The sequence below is a fragment of the Hydractinia symbiolongicarpus genome, chromosome 8, assembly GCF_029227915.1.
Source record: "Hydractinia symbiolongicarpus strain clone_291-10 chromosome 8, HSymV2.1, whole genome shotgun sequence".
In the NCBI taxonomy this organism is placed as follows: Eukaryota; Metazoa; Cnidaria; class Hydrozoa; order Anthoathecata; family Hydractiniidae; genus Hydractinia; species Hydractinia symbiolongicarpus.
In genome coordinates, this window is record NC_079882.1 from 18,527,717 (window position 1) to 18,548,754 (window position 21,038).

The 21,038-nt window shown below is 34.7% G+C and overlaps 5 protein-coding genes across 6 annotated transcripts; 2 read left to right on the forward strand and 3 right to left on the reverse strand.

Annotated features, from left to right (window-relative positions):
- Nucleotides 1-157: 157 nt before the first annotated feature.
- Nucleotides 158-10,425, forward strand: LOC130654880 (5-hydroxytryptamine receptor 1F-like). Of its 2 annotated transcripts, none has more exons than XM_057457529.1 (2): nt 158-284; nt 8,764-10,425. In XM_057457529.1, the coding sequence occupies exon 2, from the start codon at nt 8,798-8,800 to the stop codon at nt 10,094-10,096; it is 1,299 nt and encodes a 432-aa protein (XP_057313512.1). In that variant the 5' UTR covers nt 158-284; nt 8,764-8,797; the 3' UTR covers nt 10,097-10,425. The 2 variants fall into 2 exon arrangements, with proteins under 2 accessions (XP_057313512.1, XP_057313513.1); XM_057457530.1 differs by lacking the exon at nt 158-284 and adding an exon at nt 1,447-1,551.
- LOC130653804 (fascin-like) lies at nt 3,990-6,440 on the reverse strand. The gene is made up of 5 exons (XM_057456314.1): nt 6,330-6,440; nt 6,194-6,269; nt 5,933-6,043; nt 5,213-5,875; nt 3,990-4,763 (listed from the first exon to the last, which is right to left on the reverse strand). The coding sequence occupies exons 1-5, from the start codon at nt 6,438-6,440 to the stop codon at nt 4,111-4,113; spliced, it is 1,614 nt and encodes a 537-aa protein (XP_057312297.1). The 3' UTR covers nt 3,990-4,110.
- Nucleotides 10,426-10,557: 132 nt separating the features above from the next.
- On the reverse strand, nt 10,558-12,203 carry LOC130653806 (metabotropic glutamate receptor-like protein C). The gene is made up of 4 exons (XM_057456315.1): nt 12,090-12,203; nt 11,452-11,625; nt 11,003-11,071; nt 10,558-10,911 (listed from the first exon to the last, which is right to left on the reverse strand). Exons 1-4 carry the CDS (start codon nt 12,201-12,203, stop codon nt 10,558-10,560), a joined length of 711 nt encoding a protein of 236 aa, XP_057312298.1.
- Nucleotides 11,915-14,635, forward strand: LOC130655049 (LIM domain only protein 3-like). Its single transcript, XM_057457748.1, has 2 exons — nt 11,915-12,891; nt 14,100-14,635. Exons 1-2 carry the CDS (start codon nt 12,557-12,559, stop codon nt 14,398-14,400), a joined length of 636 nt encoding a protein of 211 aa, XP_057313731.1. The 5' UTR covers nt 11,915-12,556; the 3' UTR covers nt 14,401-14,635.
- A 3,291-nt stretch (nt 14,636-17,926) lies between these two features.
- Nucleotides 17,927-20,970, reverse strand: LOC130654552 (excitatory amino acid transporter-like). The gene has a single exon (XM_057457164.1). The coding sequence runs from the start codon at nt 19,766-19,768 to the stop codon at nt 18,137-18,139; it is 1,632 nt and encodes a 543-aa protein (XP_057313147.1). The 5' UTR covers nt 19,769-20,970; the 3' UTR covers nt 17,927-18,136.
- Nucleotides 20,971-21,038: the final 68 nt, after the last annotated feature.

Consider the following 21,038-nt stretch of genomic DNA (forward strand, 5'->3'; position numbering starts at 1 on the left):
AGCAATAACAAACAAACCATTTATATAAACTATTGACATCAAATATCACATCAGCTGTATTTAAGAATTAAGAAAATCCGCCACTATCTAAAATGGGAAAACATATTCTATTTGAACAACATTTAAAAGTCAAATATTTGAAATAGTTCTTTACAAACAAACGCACGATGCAGGTGAAAATATGTCGAGTTTGTTTGTGAGAGTAAAGTATATCCGTTGGTACGAAAACAAGGGATTGCACTTTTTCAGTAAGAAAGTGAAAGTATTATTGCCGCCATTTCTTGGTAAGTCGCTGTGATTTTCTTACAAATATGAATGAATAATTTTGGACGATGGAATCTAGGCAAAAGACTGCGAAACAAGGTTGGGTATAAACTATTATTTTAAATTGTTAGGGTGAAGCACGACGGATGGGTAGGGTGGGATGGGGTGGGCATTTTTGAACTTTTTGCGTCGAGATTATAACGATAGTAACTACATATGCAATCAATGCCAGTGAGAGAGGGCGTGGTTAGCAGGATGAAGAAATTATCACTTTAGCTACAAAAAGGAAGTAATGTACATTGTTCTGTTCACTGATTTTAGTTCAAATATGCTATAAATTTTGCAATCTGTAGGAGCAAAAAAACAAAAAAAAAACGTTACAAATTAATCAATTTAAGTTCTTTTATAAATTTAATGCCAGATGAAGAATCAAAAAGGACCAATTGGTAAAATTAAAGCGCTAGAGTAAGTACAAAATCGTTAATCCGCGAAAATAATTTCCCTGAAAAGTGATGTTGGCCTCAACCCAAAAAGTTTTTTTAATAAATTAACTACAACGTAGTGCATACATTGGTATATAAACTTTTTAATTGGTTTTTAAATTAAAATGGGTAGTCAACGCCCGCCGGAACATGCATGCATAGAACAAACATTCTTTCTAATGAATAATGATTATAAACGATATTGTTGTCTCGGTTAATAATGACAATATTTAAAAACTTGATTTTCTAAAATCTCTACAGAGTTAGATATTCCAGAATTGTCTTCCCTAAAATCTTGCCTAAAATGTTATTAAGGCGCTGGGAGGAAAAAACAATTTAGGAAAATTATTAGGGTGCGAATGGCGGATGCTCAGAAGTCAGTGGAAAAGTGCAAAATTTTAAGAATTGCATAAAAAAATAGAATAATTGGAGAAGATTGTTTTTATTTTTCTTTGAAGAACTTTTTTACTGTTATGCTGTTACTCTCTAGCCTGCACTAGACCGCTTCTTGTTAAAAGAGCTTAACGTTATCTTTTAAAACCTTACACAATCGACGAAATTTTCTTTCTTGTATTTCTTTGTTGACCTATATTTTACCGTATTCTTTCCTCCAAGATTTTACACAACATTGTATATATTTTCTTTTTCGTGCATAAATTAATAAAAGAATGATAAAAAATAATAAATGAAAGAAACAACAATATAACGTAAAAGAAAACATGAACAAGTTGTAAAAGAAAACCGTTTTAAATATTCTGTTGTGGCAATGCACACGATAGGCGGTTGAAGAGGAAAAGAAAAAAAGGTGACAAGCTTGTGTTGAGTTTTTATCTTGGACTAGGCCTTCTATATAGACCATTTCCTAATTGCGACAGCCAATATGGATATATACGCAAGTGTAATAATTTGAACTTTGGATTCCACGTTTTCATTAGCAAAGCCTACTAAAACTGCCAGAAGGTAAAAGTCCATACCTATTTCTTTGCATCAGTATCCAATTAGTAAAGCAGACCTTGCGCCGAATCGTTCCAATTCTAGGCTGATTAAATAAATTGGCGCAACAATGACGCGGGACAAGGTCTAATATTTAATACTGGTACGCAAATAATAAACAAAAAGATGTGGTGGTAGATGATAAATCTCTCAAAAAAGCCTTAACTTTTTTTCACACTTTGCATGCTTAAGTTCAACTTGCTTCACTTTTTTTTATGGACTCACTTTACTTGCGTAAAAATCCATAATGGCTTCCACTATTAAAAAATTAAGCGCGACATACTTCTATTACAATTAACATGAAGAATAAAGAAATATCAAACCGCCCAGTGGGCACTTCAACGTTGAATCCACGTTGAAAAGACTTTGCTTGCGACGTTTAAAAGACGTTGATTTTATGTTGTAAATGAAAGTCTTTTTGACGTCTTTTTCCGACATCTAATCGACGTCGTTTGGAAATGCTCTCGCAACCGTTATTTAGCGTCTTGTCAACGCTTAAGAAACAGACAAACTTGACCGAATCAAATCATAATCGCCATTGTGGCTTCAGTTTTATATATCCATAGTTTACTTGTCCATGTATCTATTCCCTAGCATGATTCTGTTATTGCGAAAAAGAAATAAAATCATTTCTACGATATGTCATTTTTTTATTATAAACATCGGCAGTATGTACAACTTCTCCGCTGAAAACTTGTTAAGAATACCAGTTGCGAATAAATACGATCATGATGCTTTATACTTTATAAAAAGTGTGAAAAAAGTTTTAGCACATAGCATCAGAGAATGAATGCACATTCGGCTCTTATGTAAAAAAGTACATAGATGCGGCTGTAAAGTTGCAAACAAATGGTAATATTTTGAAGTAGTAAAACTGCAGTAAAATTAGCGATATATATGAAAAACAACATAACGTCGGCATTCATATATCCAAAACAAAATATTAACTAAAACGTGCGTTGTTTATTCCTAGTTTATGACGATCGTTAACAAACACTGAGTACGCTTCGTTATTGGACAGTTTGGAACACTTCTATGAACGTCTGTTTGAGGTTTAAATTTGCAGGCCAGTGTGAGACGAACTAAAACAAATGAGATTTGAACGAAACAAGTTCTCGGTAAAAATTTAATTTGGTGCAACGTTAAATAAACGTCGATAAGACGTCGGTTGAATCAACGTTGCAGTGCGACGTTGAATAGACGTCTGGTTTACGGTCGTTGTAACAACGTCTTTTTTTCGACGTTATATCAACGTTGATATCACGTTGGTTGAAACAACGTTGTGGAAACGACGTTGAAAAGACGTCGATGATGCGACGTTGTATTCATGTCGGAGGGCAACGTTGAAAAGACGTTGAATTTACGTCGGTTGCATCGACGTTGCAGACCAAACGTTGATTAGACGTTGAATTTTTGGTTGCGACGTCGCGACCAGAATTCAACGTCTAATCAACGTTGAAAAGACGTCGTGTGCCTACTGGGCGTATACATGAATAACTACGAAACGATCAGTTAACGACAAAAGATGCATGCATAGATGTTCAAATTTTTGGGAAATTATTTTCATTTTTATGACCATTAAATCACAAAAATTATCAACATTAAGTTGCATTTTCATAGCACATTATAGCCCGAAAATTATAATAACATTGCTAGGCTTTTCTTCTTTTCCAATAAATTTACAGATTATTATAATCCTTGGGTTTATTTTTACTTATACAAACTCAGTTTATTTTATTTACATCAAAATTAGTAAATCGACATTGAAGCAATATCTCTAATTTATTATTTTTCTTAAAAACTTCTTTTCACTATTTCGGTTCCTTTTTTTTAATTTATTTTTATATTTTTTCCTCCTCTTTCCTTTTTGTATATGATATAATAATATTTGAGATCGTGTATTCACAGTAACCTAATATCACTAAACGTTATAGGTCCTGAATTCGAGGTTAATATTCATAGTCCACGAATATTTCGACAAACTGACTGAAGCGAATGAATTACTAAACTGCTTCTCGTTATATCCGCGCGCTTTTAATAGGGGCGCTTCTATTACGACCACACTTAACAGATGCAAAACCTCGGGCGTGTTAGGTTTTCTCATATTTGAACGGAACCTAAACCTGACAAGCCCTGAGGACAAGGTTGAAAAATGCAGTGCTTCTTGAAAATATAACGTACCGGGGAGTTATTACTTAACTAATTACCAGCCTTTTGATCCAAAAAACCATACACTGAAAACATAAGGGGTTACAGCAGAAGCAAATTATTAATGTTAAATATATGTCACTCTTTTTTTACAAGCAAAAAAAATTAATGTGTTTGATTCTGCATACTCTGATTGCACGTAAACTCGCCGTGAATACAATCTTTAATACTCCCAAATAGTACCTCCACTACATTTTTCACCTGTTGCCATAATGGTACCATTTTGATATCCTGCTAAATACTTCCCATTTCTCGCTTTTATCAGCATCTTGTTGATGCCGCACAACTCAAACAAAAATAGATCGCCCTCGTCCGGGTTGGCCACCATGCTTAAGTTGCAATCAACCTTTAAATACGACCCGTTTTTTGTTTTTAACTTGTACTTTCCGTTGTGTAAACTGACACCTAGCGTATCGGGACTTCCCAGATTGCATTGCACCTTGTTGCTTGTTGTTCCTATGTAGCCTTGATCACCACGCAATATAATTCTCTCCCTGTTAACAAGTGTTAGTGCGAATAGAGAATTTGGATCGTTGCATGTTTCACTTGATGGGGTTAACTGGCCTCCAGATGAAGACGTGATATATTTGCCATTAGAAGCTTTCAGGGCCACTTTTCCATTCTGCCACTTCATTTCACAATAACAATTTTCCGTGAGTTTGATGGAAGAAGCAGTGATGGATTTCTCATTAGCCACGAAGTAATTTTTGTTTCTTGCCAGAATAGAAACTTTATCTTCTTGATCAGGATGAAAATCAAGTTGAAAGATTTCTGTATCAGACACTTCCATAACCTGATTTGCTGTGGCGTCAATTCCTGGAAAAAACACTTCTGGTGGTATATGTTGGCTACTAAATAGTTGCTTATACATTTACAATGTCTACAGTTAAGAGATAGGTTTGAAATTTAAAAACACAAATAAAAGTAATATATTAAAGAAAATTCGAATGATCTTTATTTTCATGACATTCACGTGCGATAATACAAGGTGCCTAAGGTCCTATAAGTGATAATTGTCGCTACACCTTTTTGTCATAAAAAAATATAATGTAATACCATGGTGGTTCTACCTCCATGCTAGTACTGGTAGCTTTGCTATTAAAAGTCAACTGCTATATTATACAGAAAAAAAACGACTTAAGAAGCGATGGACAATCCGCGTGAAGTTATTGACAAAATTTTGACCGAAATGCTCATCCTTATAAAAGTAACTTAACATTACTTACATAATTCATCATTATACATAAATCCGTTCGCTTTCTTACCTTTTAGAGTGACTTTTTTTCCATTGTTAGCCGTGAAAAAACATTGTGCTTTACTTCCTTCAAAAGCAAACAATTCATCCTTCCCAACCGCTTTTTTTGTTGCAACAAGTTTCCCGTTTGGTCCATAAACTGTTAAGTACTTCCCGTTCGATGCACGAAATGCGAAGGAAGATTCCTGGATCAAAATGCTCAACAAACATTCATCGTTGCAAGTGTTTTCCAATGCTCCAGTTACACCGTTCAAGTATCTTCCCAGGGTGTCTTTAACAGCGTACTTTCCTTTGCAAAATTCTAAAGTAACGATGCATCCCATACCCCAAGGTATATCAACGTTAGCTTGAAACTCGTTGTCATTCACGGTGACATATTGTTTTCTTGAGATGTTTCTGACGTTGCAGTGCGGATGGTTCGTGACGTGGATAGCCCATAGCGATTCTGCATTGCGTTTCAAAACGGTGTGCAATCGTTCTGTATTTCCAGTCAAGTATTTCCCGAAGACATCCTTAAATGCCCATTTGCCGTCATCAGTCACCTCGACATCAAATAAATACTCTTTTTCCTTCTCACTACTCTCGCACAAAACGTTACCATTTTTGCCCGTCTCTAGGTACCTTTGTTGTTGATTCCGTAGGTAACCTTTAAATGAGTAGCCTGCTTCTTGTTCTTACATCCAAATTTGTTTCGATCGCAGAGCATTGCCCTTCACGTTTATTTGATTACCAAACTTTTCTGCAGTCAAGTACCTTCCTTCATAATTCATCAACCCAAACTGTGTTGCTATTGCCATCTGCGACATTGGTGTTGTATACCGAGAGGAAGTATATTTTACTTCTTAAAAGAAAAAAAATATATACTGACAACTTATATCGATATTTGTTATTTGCTTGTTAATAATCCTATTTGACATAAAAAAGGTTGGATAAGTCGTGCGAAAAGAAATATTATTTATTATCCTTTTAAAGCAATTTAAGTGAATTTAACCTTGACAAATGGAGCAAAACACTGTCAAACATCTTAAAAAATGGCTAATTCCTGTCAAACCTTTCACAGCTATGCACTTAAAACAAGTGGTTAAATGTACATATTATACATGGTGGCTGTACTCTCTTTTATCTACCCATCCTGAATTAATAGCCGACAAACTACAATATAAAAATGGCGTGCACATAGCGAAACCAGCACGTGCAAAAACATTTTTTGCATAACCATACTGGTTTGTGTGTGCCATTATTACTTATTACGTCATTTATATGTCATTATTATGTCATACTATCGGTGCTTCTCTTTGCTTTAGAGCTTCTTGTGAAAGGAAAAATTAGTATTTATTTCGCTTTTCATAGTTTTTCTTCAATTTTTTGAAACCCCTCTTAAAACCCCTATCTAATACCCATTTAACATAGTTAAAAACCATTCATAAAAAATCACTCGTGAAAATATTTTTCGCAAAAACATTAGCGACACAACTACAACACAACTTGATGTAACCGCAGCTAAAAAAAACCAAATTTTTTACAAAGAACATCTTCACAAAAAAAAAAATCAATTCATTGTGTAAATTTATAATTTTAAATATTCTAAACCACAAATGGCTTCTAAATGTTTTTTACAAAATTCTATTTTTTTAATTTGTTAACTCCACATGTCGTAATCTCATTCCCGTCATCCTTTAATAAAATATTTCCGTTTGATTGGTTGAAACTAAAATAGCAGGTGTGCAGAGTCTCTTTAATATAAACACGATAAGTCAAAAGAAACACGAGGGACTTCACTGAATATTTTTTTTGTTTTGTGTAGAAAATAAAAATAACATATAGAGCTTCTAATTACCGTGGCTTTCTACCGCCCGTTTTTTGTATCTAATCCAACCTGACTCTCAGCTTCTTATTAGCATTACAGTCGTAATTATTTCGCTTGGGACAAGGAATTTAACATATTTTCCACTGTTTCCGTATAACTGTAGCTATACTGCTACAGAATCATAAATATTTCGTGTTCTCATAGTCGTAACATCACACAATGAACGTTGGAAGTCATACTCATACACACGCACATGGACACAGGAGGGGAGGGGGTGGTATTTCATCAAACGGTGCTCGTGGAAAGTAGTTGTGCAAAGAAGTAGATGTTTTATCACATAAGAAAAATCAGTCTGGAAAAACGGGTTGGCTCGGTTTCACTGAAATTTTACATGAGAAAAACTTCATGTGATAGCGAACTGTCCAGTCCGGCAAACGGAGCATAAAGTTATTTATCTGATAAGTTATCTAGTTTGCTGATAATTATTTTATGAAAGACCGCCTTTCTTTTTTTTGTGTTTGCAGATCATATCAATCCAATTTAAAAAATCCCTGCGTGAAAAAAAATATTTTGACATGGAATGTGATTGTGAGAAGGAAGAGTATAAATAAAAAAATATAAAGTGAGAAATAATTAACTCATAATATTTTAACAAAATTGGCTAGAATAATCCTAGCATTACTTATGCGCTGCAGTTGCTTGTTGATATTATCTATAATACAGTAAAGGTTACCATTGTTTTAGAGTTGTGTTAATACGAACTTACGAGCAGTTGTGTACAATTCCAGTACAGGAAAATATTATTAACACCTTGAATTAAAAAAAAATTCCATTGACTTTTATGAATTCGTAGGCTAACTTGGTAGGCTTGTGGTATTCTGCAGACCAGAATACATGTAAAGCGACTTAATGTACTTCCCCGTACATATAAAACTTTTAAAGTCACGTGATCAAAACACTACTTCTTCGTAAATTACGAAAATAACCCCCGCGATTATAAATAATTTACACTAGCTTCAATCATTTCACATTTGATAAACTATTCTGTCAAGAATGAAGTATGTGTATGCGTCTTTTTTTCCAAACCTATTAATTTCTGTTCAAGCTTTTTTAGCTCTGAAATTTAAGGAGATTTTTGTTGTCGTATTCAATATTAAATTTAGCTAATTAGGTGATTTGGGAAACCATCATTTGGCTGGGGACCTATTTGATAATTTGAAAATATATTATTAGAACAAGAACTATATTAAATATACTAAAAAAATTCGCGCACCAGTTGTTCACAATAAGTAAGTTTTTTAAAGCTTCTTTAATTGATTGACATCAACTGTCAGTGATCTTTATTGCCTCCGCCTATCAGTTTAAACAAGTTTTTTCGATAAAAAAGTAAACTTTTACCATTACCACCAAAAAAATTGAATAACTTAAAATGATGGTAATAGTTCGCTGGTAACAAGCAAAAACAAAAATATGAAACATGAAACACTCAATAAAAAGTTCAATACGATTTACTGCATCAAAACTATATTATAACTTATATCATCAAACTCCAAAGTTAAACGGACAACCAAAGAAAATAAATATAACCTGCATTATTAACTATTAATTGTTAGTTTATACTTCTAAATTGTCACAAGAAACGTTAAATTAAAAGTATAAGCGCTTGTCTTAAGGCTCGTCAAATAAGCCCCATATTTTTCTCGGTGACTCGTACATATGTTAATATGTCCATTTTATCTCGTTTTGTCCCACAGGTTACACAAGACTGTTCCGCACAACACATTACCTATGTATACCAACAGTTCTAACACAATTGACCATCACAACGAAGCCACTCTTATAACTTTAGTTGTCCTGGTTGGTGTGTCGTGTAGCGCTATCAACATATTTATGATTGCAATTATATTAGTAAGCAAAAAACTTCGTCGACCGGCAAATTATGCTGTCGTGAGTTTCCTGTTTGGTGCAGCCTTGCAAGCCTTAACGACAAGCCCTACTTATATATTCAAAAAAATGGAACACACTCCGGAGCATCGTCCAAGTTGGATTTGTGATTTGTTTCGATTGCCGTACTTTTTGTGTGGACACTCTATGAAAGTCAGCCTACTGATTATGAGTTTCGACAGATTATTTGCAATTAAGTATCCGTATAAATATAAACGATTCTTTACAAAAACCTTCATGTCTGCTGTTTTAGTATCTGCTTGGATTGTAATTACAGCGATCGATCTGCTCCCATTCGTTCCATTTGACAAAGAGCCGGATAAAGAGGGGTGTAGGTACATTCCTACACAAAGATGGGGCATATGTGTTATTTTATTTTTCAATATTGTCCCATTTTGTTTTATCGCTGTCAATTATTACTTGCTGTGGAGAATGGCCGCATCAATCGCGCTCAAAGATTTACGTCAGCATGAAAGTCTTCAGGAACGAAAAGAGGGTAATGTTCCATCTTTCAGAATTATATTAGACGACGCCTTTAGTGATTCAGTAGGTTCGATATCACCGTCAAATGCTGATTATAAAAGACAAAAAAGCTACAAGAATTCCGTACGAAAAAATAATATCTTGGTTAAGAATTTTGAAGATTTTTACAAAGCAACGCAACCGCCTTCCCCAAAATGCGAAAACTGTTACGAATTTAAGAAAAAGCGTCAAAGATTTCGTTTCGCGTTCGAGATGAAAGCAACCAAAACATCGTTATTTCTTCTCACGGTGTACATCATGTGCTGGGGACCACTTGGCGTATTTTACATGATGGATCATATGTGTTCAAACTGTCTGTCTAGTACTTCACAGAAGGACCTAGAAACTGCAAGATTGGTTGTTAAGCTGTTATGCTTTTGTTCAAGTCTTTTTGCACCGTTAGTTTATTGTTGGCAAACTAGAGAATTTCGTTCCGAACTATGTAGACTATGGTGCAGAGCGCAATACCGAAAGAAAAGGTTTGAAACATATAGCAGGTCGTCCCAATTGGGAACTTATATTAGACCAGGAAGTAGTAGTAAAGATCTGCTCTCCAATTCATTTCGAACGTCTCAGATAAGGCGTGGGCAGGGCAAGAGTGCGAAAGATATCTCGTCCTAATAATTTTTTCATGTTAACATTGTACTTTTATTTTTACTTATTTTTTACATATTACGTACAAATATAAAATTACATGAATATCTATTTGCAAATCTGAAAAAAAGCTGAATGCTAGTTTACGTGGAGTTATTGATTTAATGACTATCAATCAGTAATCCAATTGTTGAGAACGAGTTTCAAACATTTAAAGAAAGTAAAATTTAGTTCTCATATTCTGGAGAATATTTTAATTACTTTAAACCACGTGTGGTTTAAATACAGTAAATATAAAGACTCGTACTATTTTTAATGTTTCCACTTGATGCTGCTACTATCACGAAATACAAATTTTCCTCACCTCCTTCTTTCAAGACGTTGAGATACTTTACGAGAATTAACTGCGACATAAGGCGTCTCACCCCCATCTTTCTACATCTGTTACTAAATATGAAAGAACAGCTAAAGGTCCTAACATTACCAAATTAAACATAGACACCTAGAAAACTAGTACATTTCAGAAACGTCGTAACTATTGTTGTTGTTATTGTTGTTGCCGTTACTGCTGTCGTTGCCGTCGTTGTCTCTGTCCTCGTCGTTGTTGCTGTTGTCTTCATTGTTGCTTTCGTAGTCGTTTCTACTGTTGTTGTTATTGTTGTCGTCCTCGTTGCTACTGTCTCGTCGTTTTCGTTACTGCTGTTGTCGTCGCCGCCGTTGTCTCTGTCATTGTCGTTGTTGCTGTCGTCGTCGTTTCTACTGTTGTTGTTGTTATTGTTGTCGTCTTCGTTGCTACTGTCGTCGTCGTTGTCGTCACTGCTGTCCTTATCGCCTTGTTTTTCCTATTGTCGTTGCAAGAGTCTCTGACGATGTCTCTGTGATGACCCCAAAAAATAAAAGCGTGTTGTAGAAAATGAGTCATGGCCATGTCACTGTTCCCATGGTAACATAATTTCTTTCTTCGTTCAATTTTAAACGACCATAATGCATATTACTTCTTGCCTTAATAGCATAATAAAAGCAATAGTCTTATCGACTGCGCTTAATTGAACACCATTATGTGGCTTCTTTATTTAAAATACTTCTATTTCTTACACCTCTATATATTTAGGTCATAAAATGTTTCCATTATTAACTTTAATAGACATGTTTGAACTCAAAGGGGCTACCCTTATCGGCTATAAAACCCAGTTAAAGTAACCAAATTTTGACCTAAGAACTAATACTTTGCACTGACCAAAACTTTTTCACTGACTTTTTTACCGACTTTATTTTTTGCCGCCTAAGTTTTTTATCGATTTTTGCTTATTCTATGTTTTTACCGACCTCTTTTTAAGTCGACTTTTCCGATAAAGTAAAAATATGACGTTGTAAATTTTTACCTTTTTTCTTTCTTTTTTGCTTAGAAAGGCTGTGGTAATGTTTATTAACTTCCGTGATTGACGCTCTCTATATAAATAGAACTGTTGGTTCAGATGTACAACAAATAGAAGCTTTAGCACTTGGATTCCCTTCAAACAATAATTGCTAGCAGCATAGGAACTGACAGGGTTAGACTAGAAACATATAACAAATCAATAAAAGAAGGAAAAGATATAAGCTGCATTGAGTACAAACAGGCTGTATGAAAAATACGTGATTTTTTTCTTTGCCCCAATCTGTCCGAGTTTAAAAATATATATATATATATATATACTAAAAGTTAGATATCTTATTAAATCAATCAATTTTGGATTTATTTGCAAGAAATTAAGAAGACAAATTAAATTGTATGTATTACAAAAATATATCATCAAGCAAAAGAGTTAGGAGAAGTTAGTGCGAACATAGGTCTATGCGATCATCCTAACGAGATCTCCTCGGGCAAGCATTCCTATGCGCCACAAATACCATGCGACTAAGTCAGTTACAAGATAGATTGCTCTTATCATTATTATTAAGAGTGAAAGGTGAAGAGTGAAGTACAAATGTTGCACTAAATTGTTCGCCAATATTGACCAAAAGTTGTCCTTTTCCAAACCCTTTTTTCTGTTCCCTTAATTGGTGCAATATAATACATCCCGCAGAGGTTATCTAACACAGGTTCATTTTGATTGAAAGATTGATACCAGAAACTTGACTTGAAATCCTGCATCGGTGTAAACAAAAATCGCTATGTGGAGAGCATTATTTCTTGGCTGAAAATTTCATCTTTATTATGATGTGTTTTTTTTTCATCATCAACTTGTGCTTAATTAAACATAAAAATATACAGTGCATTTTAATTATGTCTTCTTTGTAGCCCTAGTAATGGTTTTAATCTATTTAATTAAGATCCTTTCTTGACAATTACGTGGCGATGGCTCATTACAGGGTTAAAGTAAAGTGTATGTTTAATTCTTATCATATTTTCTCTGTTGGTCTCACACAAGTAACATGTGATGTAATAGAATAGAGCTGCATAAGCATCGTTATCCTAAAAACGTTGTTTAAGAGTGTGAGGAAAATATGGGAGATGCGAAACACTTTATTGTTTGCACTTTAAAGCTAAGTGCAAACCCGTTTATTGACAAGCATGATGTAACGACTAAATTGTCCTCCTCAAGAGACTGCAATGGGAGGAAAAGGAAGGAAATTCGAAGAAAGGACATGCAAACGTTAAAAAACAAATGTGCTGGATGTAACAAGAGAATAAGGAGCCGTTATTTGATAATCGCGCTTGAGAAAACATGGCACGAAAAATGCTTAAAGTGTGATTGCTGCAAAGAGATATTGTACAGCTTTGAAAATCCTTGTCTTTACCACAAGGGTGATCAGAAGTTATGTCGCTTGGATTATTTAAGGTACATTTTTTGTTAGTAATTCTGTTTAGTTTAGTTTTGTTTGTTTAGTTTGGTTCATAGTCTCATTGTGACTGTGTTTGCGCATAATAAAATCAGATTTCAGCTGCCTCAACGTATGCCAAACTTCACTTTTTCTTGAATTCGCAAGGAATATAAAATTATATCAAGTGGGGAGTGTTGTAGAAAGGGGTAGAATTTGCTCCTTTAATAATCCTCTCGCAGGGGTTGTTTTGAAGTTAGAATTAAGGCAAACCAACATGTAAATAAGTCAATTAACCCATTAAAAAACATTGGCCAATTTGCATATTTAGATCTCGTCATTTTTTAGGAACTCGTTTTTAGTTTTCTCTAAATCTACGAAAGCCATGACACAATTTAAAATGAAAAATGTCAGAGCAGATTGAATACTTGGTTTAAAATCATTAAATCAACATGGCAGCCGTGTTGTTATTCAAGTAAACAAGCAGACCTGCACACTATTAAGAAAGTATTAACGAATAAATCGTTAGTAGATACAAACGCTAAGAAAAAAATAAATAAACAAAAATACAGGAATACTAATAAAGAAGTAAAAATAAAAATAAAAAGTAAGAATTACTGGTTTAATCATGGTTCGAGTTTAAGGATGGACCCAGCTTATTCCGTCATGTAGTATGAATCAAAATAAATAACATTGCCTCTCCTACGCATAGCATTTGCTAGAAGAATGGGCTGTAGCAATTTGTAGAATTTGCTACGTGTGTGTCCAGTGTAGAATTTCCAGTTTACAAAATCTAAAGTGTAAACTTTTACAAACCAAAGCAAGGAAGACGATGCGTTTATATTATTGTGCTAAAATTAAACATAAGTTTGTTGCGTGTGTTTGCCCTACTCTTTGTACTCTTTCCTTATCCTTTCCTGAAATTTGAAGGGAAAACCTCCTTTATTATATATTCTGAAATCGCAAGAAATTAATTTTTTGTACTAAATATGTTTCTTTTGTTGACTAATAAATTTTAAAAGTATTTTTGAAGTATATGTGTATTGTATATGAGGAATAAACATTCTTGACTCAGATTTTTTGGTTGAGGATGGTTATATAAGAATAAGTGAGTTTTTGTTTAATTTAAAGTCTCCTTGTATTTGATTGCATAAACATATAGGAGATTTGTAAACACATGTACGTTCTCACTAATTGTATTCCAACCTGCTACATCATTTCGGTTTAGATCACAAGAATTTTGCGGAGTTTGCCAAGTATGTGGGAATGGCATTACTCCAGCAGAAGAAACCCTGTACGAAAAAAATTCATATCACCAAGATTGTTTTCGTTGCATAATATGCCACCTAAAATTCAAGCAGGCTGACTTTATTGGAATGCGCCGTACTGATGAACTGTATTGCTGGCTCCATTATGAAAAGAAAATACCAGAAAGTTGTATGCGCAAAACAGAGGGTTGTACGCACAAAGATGTTGGATCAACAAACACAAACTTTTTATCTTTTTTGTCGTTTTTGCAAAACGAGTAAAATACATTCCACATTTTCATGATCACACACAAAATACATATTTCTGGCATCTAGAGCAGTCAGATACGTTATTACTATACTTGTTAATGTTAAAAATAGAGAGTTGAATAAATATTCTGTAAATAAGTAAAACAAATTATGCTAAAGATGATGCCGCCACTGGGATTTATAGAACTTGTTTACCTACGTATGACCAAGACGAGACAAGTGGTAAGTTTCTAAAGGACACGTGGAAGGCAATAAAAATAAATACATGTGAATATGCGAACAAGTTTCTTTAGTTTTTAGACTGAATAGAACCCATCGTAAACAAGAAAATTATTAGTCAAAGGCGCTTAGTAAACGAAGATCCCAAAACCTTTTGAATAAACTCATTTGATCCAGTCGATTTTAACACATCTCGATTCCCTTTTTTTGTAATATGTAGTGCTTATGTGGTGCATTATTTATCCTTCCACACTGTCTACAATCAGCTTTTAAAAAACAATATGCTGATGATGAATCAATGCTGTGGTAACTAACATCTGCAAGCGACTCCCTATTAAAATAACTGTAAGCTTTTGAGTTCTTGTAGTCGTTCAAATCCGCACTGCTAAGCTCGTCGGGATTGAAAGCTAAATAGTTGAAAATATCAGGGTATGTTAGGCTTGAACCAATCACGGGCCAGTATTCAGGTTAAGCAGCCATTATGAAATGGTGTACAAATGCCGTAATCATAATGTTTTTGTGGCGAAACCTTCATAAATACAATACTGGATTTTTCAAGGAATTCTTTTTTTTTTAGTCAAATCTTTAATATGTTTTAGATACTGCTTAATTTTTGCTATTTTGCGACATTTTAACGCCATTTTGCTTGTAAATTCTGTTTAATTAAGGTTGTTACTGCGAAGGTTTGACCGTGAAAAGTCCACTTTGTACCCCATCGGAGAGCAACGAAGGAGAACATTCCGACCGCAAGAATGCTAGGCCACTGAGTAATACCATCAGTTTCACAAATCCAACCAGAAGTTAAATAAATGGGATCAGGCAGTAGTACCTCACCATGTAGGAGTTTGGCTTGATATTCTTGACCTTCTACCTCCTGTGCTGTTTTAACAAGTGGAAAATTGGTCTCAGCAGCAACAAACACTCTAGCTACCAGTTCAGTCTTTCTACCTGAAACCTTTAAACCACGAAGCCTGAGGAACATCTTTAACTCATCCGCACTCATTTTATTGACCATTAAAATAAAAGCTGCAACCAAAAAAAACAACCACTCTTCGAAGCTTGAGCTTCAAAACTACCGAAGGCGCCGGAAATTTGTGTACACTAACTTTCCCCCAGACCATTTTTTCCGCACGGTCCCGGGAGATGTCAGATTGGTGTATACGATAAATATGCGATTGGTCTTTTTAAGAAACAAGATGAGTTGTTGGTTGGACATTTCCAATTGAACTGTCCCAGCTAATTTACGACTTTTTGTACGAATCGAATGAAAACTTCGTAGAAGCATAAGTCAGTGGAAAAAGAAAAAAATTGGACTTGTTGTTCCGGCCAAGAATGTAGCATTTACAAAAACTCAAAGAATGGCAAATATTCTTCTGTCTGAACTAAAAAATAAAAAAATAAATACAATCTCCTTACTATCGAAAGCATTACGGCACGCGTATGTAAATTTCCGTATTTTGTTAAAAATGAAAAAATAAATACAATCTCCTTACTATCGAAAGCATTACGGCACGCGTATGTAAATTTCCGTATTTTGTTAAAAATAAAAAAATAAATACAATCTCCTTACTATCGAAAGCATTACGGCACGCGTATGTAAATTTCCGTATTTTGGAAAAGAAAACAAATCTACCGTAATTCCTGTAATAAACACCCTTTCTTTTCAATGCCTCCCTGTAATAAACGTTCCTCTATTAAAAATTAGATTTAGGCATCTGAGTGACCGTTTTACACATCATACATTGCAAAATTCCAAATTAGCGCCCCTTTCCAGATATTAAGGAGGCGCTAATTTAAGCCAGGGCGCTAATTAAATTTTTCAGCTGTTAAGGAGGGGGGTGCTAATTCGAAGGGGGGCTCTAATTCAGATAATTACGGTACATTTTAATGAAGATTTTTAAGAAAGCACTGTGTAAAAGCTTTTTAAACTTCTGCATGGATAAAATTTGATCAGCAATTCTTGTAATAAATATTGGTTTAAAAGGTCACCTTAAAAACTCCGTAAATTCTGACTAGCCATAAGCATAGTTGTAAGAAAAAAGAAACTCGTATAAAATACGTATACACGTTTCCCGAATTACATGTTTTTTAAAATTTTGGAATTTTGATGTTTTGACCTTAACATCATTTTCAGCATCAGTAAATTGGTGTGTGTATAAATTTAAAAAATAAACTTAATCCGACATGGAAAAGTGCTGTTTTGGTGGCATCATTGTTACGGTCAAAGCCTTCTTAATTTTCGACTTGTACTAATAAGCCTCATATTCGAGCAAAGGTTAATTAGTACAAAATTAAAAAAAACTGTTGTAGCAGGTTGTTTGAAAATTTCACGATTTATCAATTTTTTTGTGAGGATTTCGAAAATTACATTCATTTTCTTTAAAAAAGTTGAGAAAGACCTGCGGCACATGAAAGAAAATAAATTTCCTAAAACCGTTGATATAAAAAATTGCACTTTACTTCATTTCTGTTTGAAAATATTCAAAAACTCACATATAGTACAGCAACAACAGTTCTTTCTTCATCTTAAGTAAGCGCCACGCTTCATAAAAACAGCTAAAAGATATAGTCTTCTTCCATAAGTTTTTATCTGGATAGTATAACAACAACAACAGCTTTTTTTCCATGAGAAAAATGTAGAGAATTTCTAATCCACTGAAATGAGCAATTACAATGATTCGAATCCAGTGTGTTGAGAATGGCCCCACGACCGCCGCCGCCGCGACAAAAGGGTAAACCCATGCTCTTTGAGATAAACTCGAAGTTTTAATCTCAAAGAGCTCTGGGAACAAGAATGGTGTAAACCAACAAATCACAGGTGTGATTTAAAGATTCATAAATATATTGATTTTGTTATAAATTCCTCTTATTATAAACCTGGCACGTAAAAGTTGTAATTAATCTTTATGAATTGTTTCTCTAAATTAAATTCTATCCATATATTTAATTCAAATCCACACGTTATTTAAATGTCCCTGCCGTGAATGTCTGTTCAGTCCAGGGAGTTTATTTTGTTCCTCCTTTGTTTAAAGCCCAATTGGCTAACCTCCCAGAACCTTTGTGGCGCACTTTGTTTAACTACCTTATCTGCCTAAACAAATTTGTCCTAAATTCTCATCGGCTTAAAACTTTGGCACCTCCGAGAATTTAAGAGGGTCGAGTCAATAGTTACTGTGAGCGCTATAATATAATATTATTTTTTTTGTCTAAAGCAAGTAGGGCACTCATCACGTAAAACCCTACCAGGGCTTTTTCCAAGGTGGGACTCGATTAAGTATTTAAGGTATGTGAGACTTCTATTCGACAAACCAAGAACGCGTTATATATGCTTTAAATGATACAGTGAAACTTATGTTCATACTGAATCGTCAGGTATATTCAACATATTTAAACTATTCACTAAACATTAAAATCTACAAAATAAGGAGTATTCTATCTTAGGCGCACGTAGCTAAATATATAACGAAAATACCTATCAAGCGGACCAAATTTCGTCGGAATATAATTTTCAACAAAACAAAAAACTTTCTTAATCGTCATGTATATTCAGCGTATGAAAACTGTTTACAAAACTTCGGTTCCTCATACCAAGTTCAAGCGATTCAACGTGTTCATCAAACTCCTTTAAAACATTTATTTTGCTGAGATCATCTTGACTTAGGTGAGCAATAATGCCGGCGCCGATACAATCTCCTATAACATTTACTACTGTTCGCACTCGATCAAGAAACCAGTCAACAGATATTATTAAAGTCAGTGATTCAATGGGCAGTCCGACTGTTTGCAGAACGACAAGCATAGTTATCAATCCAGCTTGAGGGATTCCAGCAGCTCCAATTGAAGCTAGAATAGCAATCAAACTTATTGCAATGTACTGTCCAAAATCCAAGTCATAATTTGTTGCTTGCGCAATGTATATAGCTGTCACAGCTTCGTATAAGGCAGTTCCATCCATGTTGATCGTGGCCCCTACTGGTAATATGAACCTAGTAACTCTCTTATCTATTTTGATGTTTTCTTCCAGACACGATAATGTGACTGGTAAGGTTGCAGAACTGGATCCCGTCCCAAATGCAGTTAGCAAGGCTTTAAATATTCCTTTGTAAAAGTTTAAAACATTATCTCGCGTAAAGACGAAGTAAATAAGAGGTAGGAAGAGGCACGAATGAATTATTAATCCTGTCAAAATTGTTCCTAAGTATAAACCAAGACTTTCAAACGTCCCTGTTACGTCATGCATGGAGGCAAATTGACTTGCAAGTAAGCTCCATATACCAATTGGCGAATACCACATCACAGCGCTAACTAATTTCATGATGACGTCATTAAGCGTGCTGAACCAAGCGATAAATTCTTTTCCCTTCGCTCTCATTCCACTCAAGACAATTCCAAGTGTAATCGAGATAAAAACGATTCCAAGAATATTTGTACCGGCACGATGCACACGCTTTCCGGCTATTTCTACCATATCAAAATTCTCCACATATGTTATATTATGAGAGGAGTTGTACCTTGTGGTAACTGAGGTACCACTTTGAAATCTGTATGAGGAATTAATGCCAGTAAGAACACTTTCGTTTCTTACATTGGCTTTCACGAGAACAGAAGTGGTTTGCATCCTTTGGAAACAGGCTTGAACTAGATTTTCAGGGAACATATTTCTGAATAAGTCCAATATCGTGTCCATTGTTCTTGCCTTAATCCGTTTTGTTTTCGAAATTTCAAGTTGTTCGACTTGATTTCCCGGTTGAATCGCCATTACCAGTACAATCCCAAGTGCAACCGCTAAAGCAGTTGTACTGAGATAGTACAGCAGAGCTCGTCTTCCTAGAATGCCAGAGGATTTCCGATCGAGTTCAGCTAATCCTACGATTAAACTCGTTACAATTAGAGGTAGAATTAGCAGCTTCATCATCCTCATAAATATTTCACCAGGAAAGCCGAGAAAGAGTAGAATGTGTGATCTCGCAGGTTCGCTTGTGTTTTGGATCTGCTCATTAGACAGCAATCCTACCATAACTCCAAAAACAACAGCAAGAATGATTAAAATGACCTGTTTTTCTTTTTTCCATGCTTTTTGAATCTTCTCTAAGCTTCCTTTTCCCACGTCAACGTATCTCGCAAACATCCCGCTTGATTGCAAGTGTTTTTGCTCGTCCATTTTGTTTAACGAAATAATTCTAGAGTTTAACAGAATAATAATACGTGTATCGTTTTTCAAACTAAACTTGTTTTAAAAATGACAGTACGATGATTAGTGCTTCTTCATTGTTGTCCAACTTGGAAAGTACTTTCTAATAAAAATAAACAATAACCCTTGAAACATCTAATGAAAAAACAATATATACAGTATAAAGGCATCGCATTGAGGTTAAACATTTTTTTATAGAAATGTCAAGTTTTGATTCAACAACTTTAAACACTCTCTTTTTAATAATATTTAAGAGCATCTGAAGGGTTCGCAGTATCATTATCTGCGATGAAGAGTGCACTGAGAAAACACACTAATCTTCACGGTATTGTGACAAAAAATATATCTGAGTAAGATGTTGCAGATTGTTGCATTTGAATATTTACAGACGGACTCAGTTCTGTCGAGTCGATTTGACATACAATCTCGACTGATCTTCAGTTTCCTAAATAAAACAGTATCCACTTTAAAGGTAATCTTCGTATAATAAAAACAAATAATCATTGTTAGAACGTCCACGAACCACTTCTGTCTCTGTCGTTGCGCACGCTTTCTCCATCGATGCATTTTCCAGCTATCTCTGGCTTCATCTCTTGTTTAAAGTCACGAAATTCAATCCTGACCAACTGGAAAATATGTTAAAGAACTTTTAGTTGGCTGTCAGAAATTTTAAACAGACTGTAAAAATTCGCTCTAGAACGTAAGTAATTGAATTCTAAGCAGATAGTGGTGTATTAGACAGATATCAAACTTCTAATGACGTCACAGAAAAAGTGCTGATATAAAGGTTTTAGGATGATAAACTGACGATGAATTTCGCAAATTTCTTTTTGTAAACACTTATTATTTAAAATGAAATTGCAGAGTATTTGTTTTAGCTGGACAGGGTAACGGCAGCCTGGTATCTGTGTTTTTCATTCAAACCGAATTTGCGGTAAATTTTTTTTGGAAAAGGGTATTACGCCTATATGAATGGGTGACATAGGCCACCTGTACTAAGCGCTTAGTAGCCCGGTTGCATGATTAAATTTTTTTAAGTAAACTGTGGGCTCCCGACTATCACCACTGGAAACACCATAATGTCGTGTGCGCTTCACTCGATTTGCGACATACTGCATACCTTTAGTAAACACCACACCTGACCGTGTTGCACAGTTGACAGCGTTTTTTAATTTCTCCATTGGGCGTTAATGGCCGGGTAACACAGTAACTTGTGGTTTAACCCGGTGATTCGCGTTAG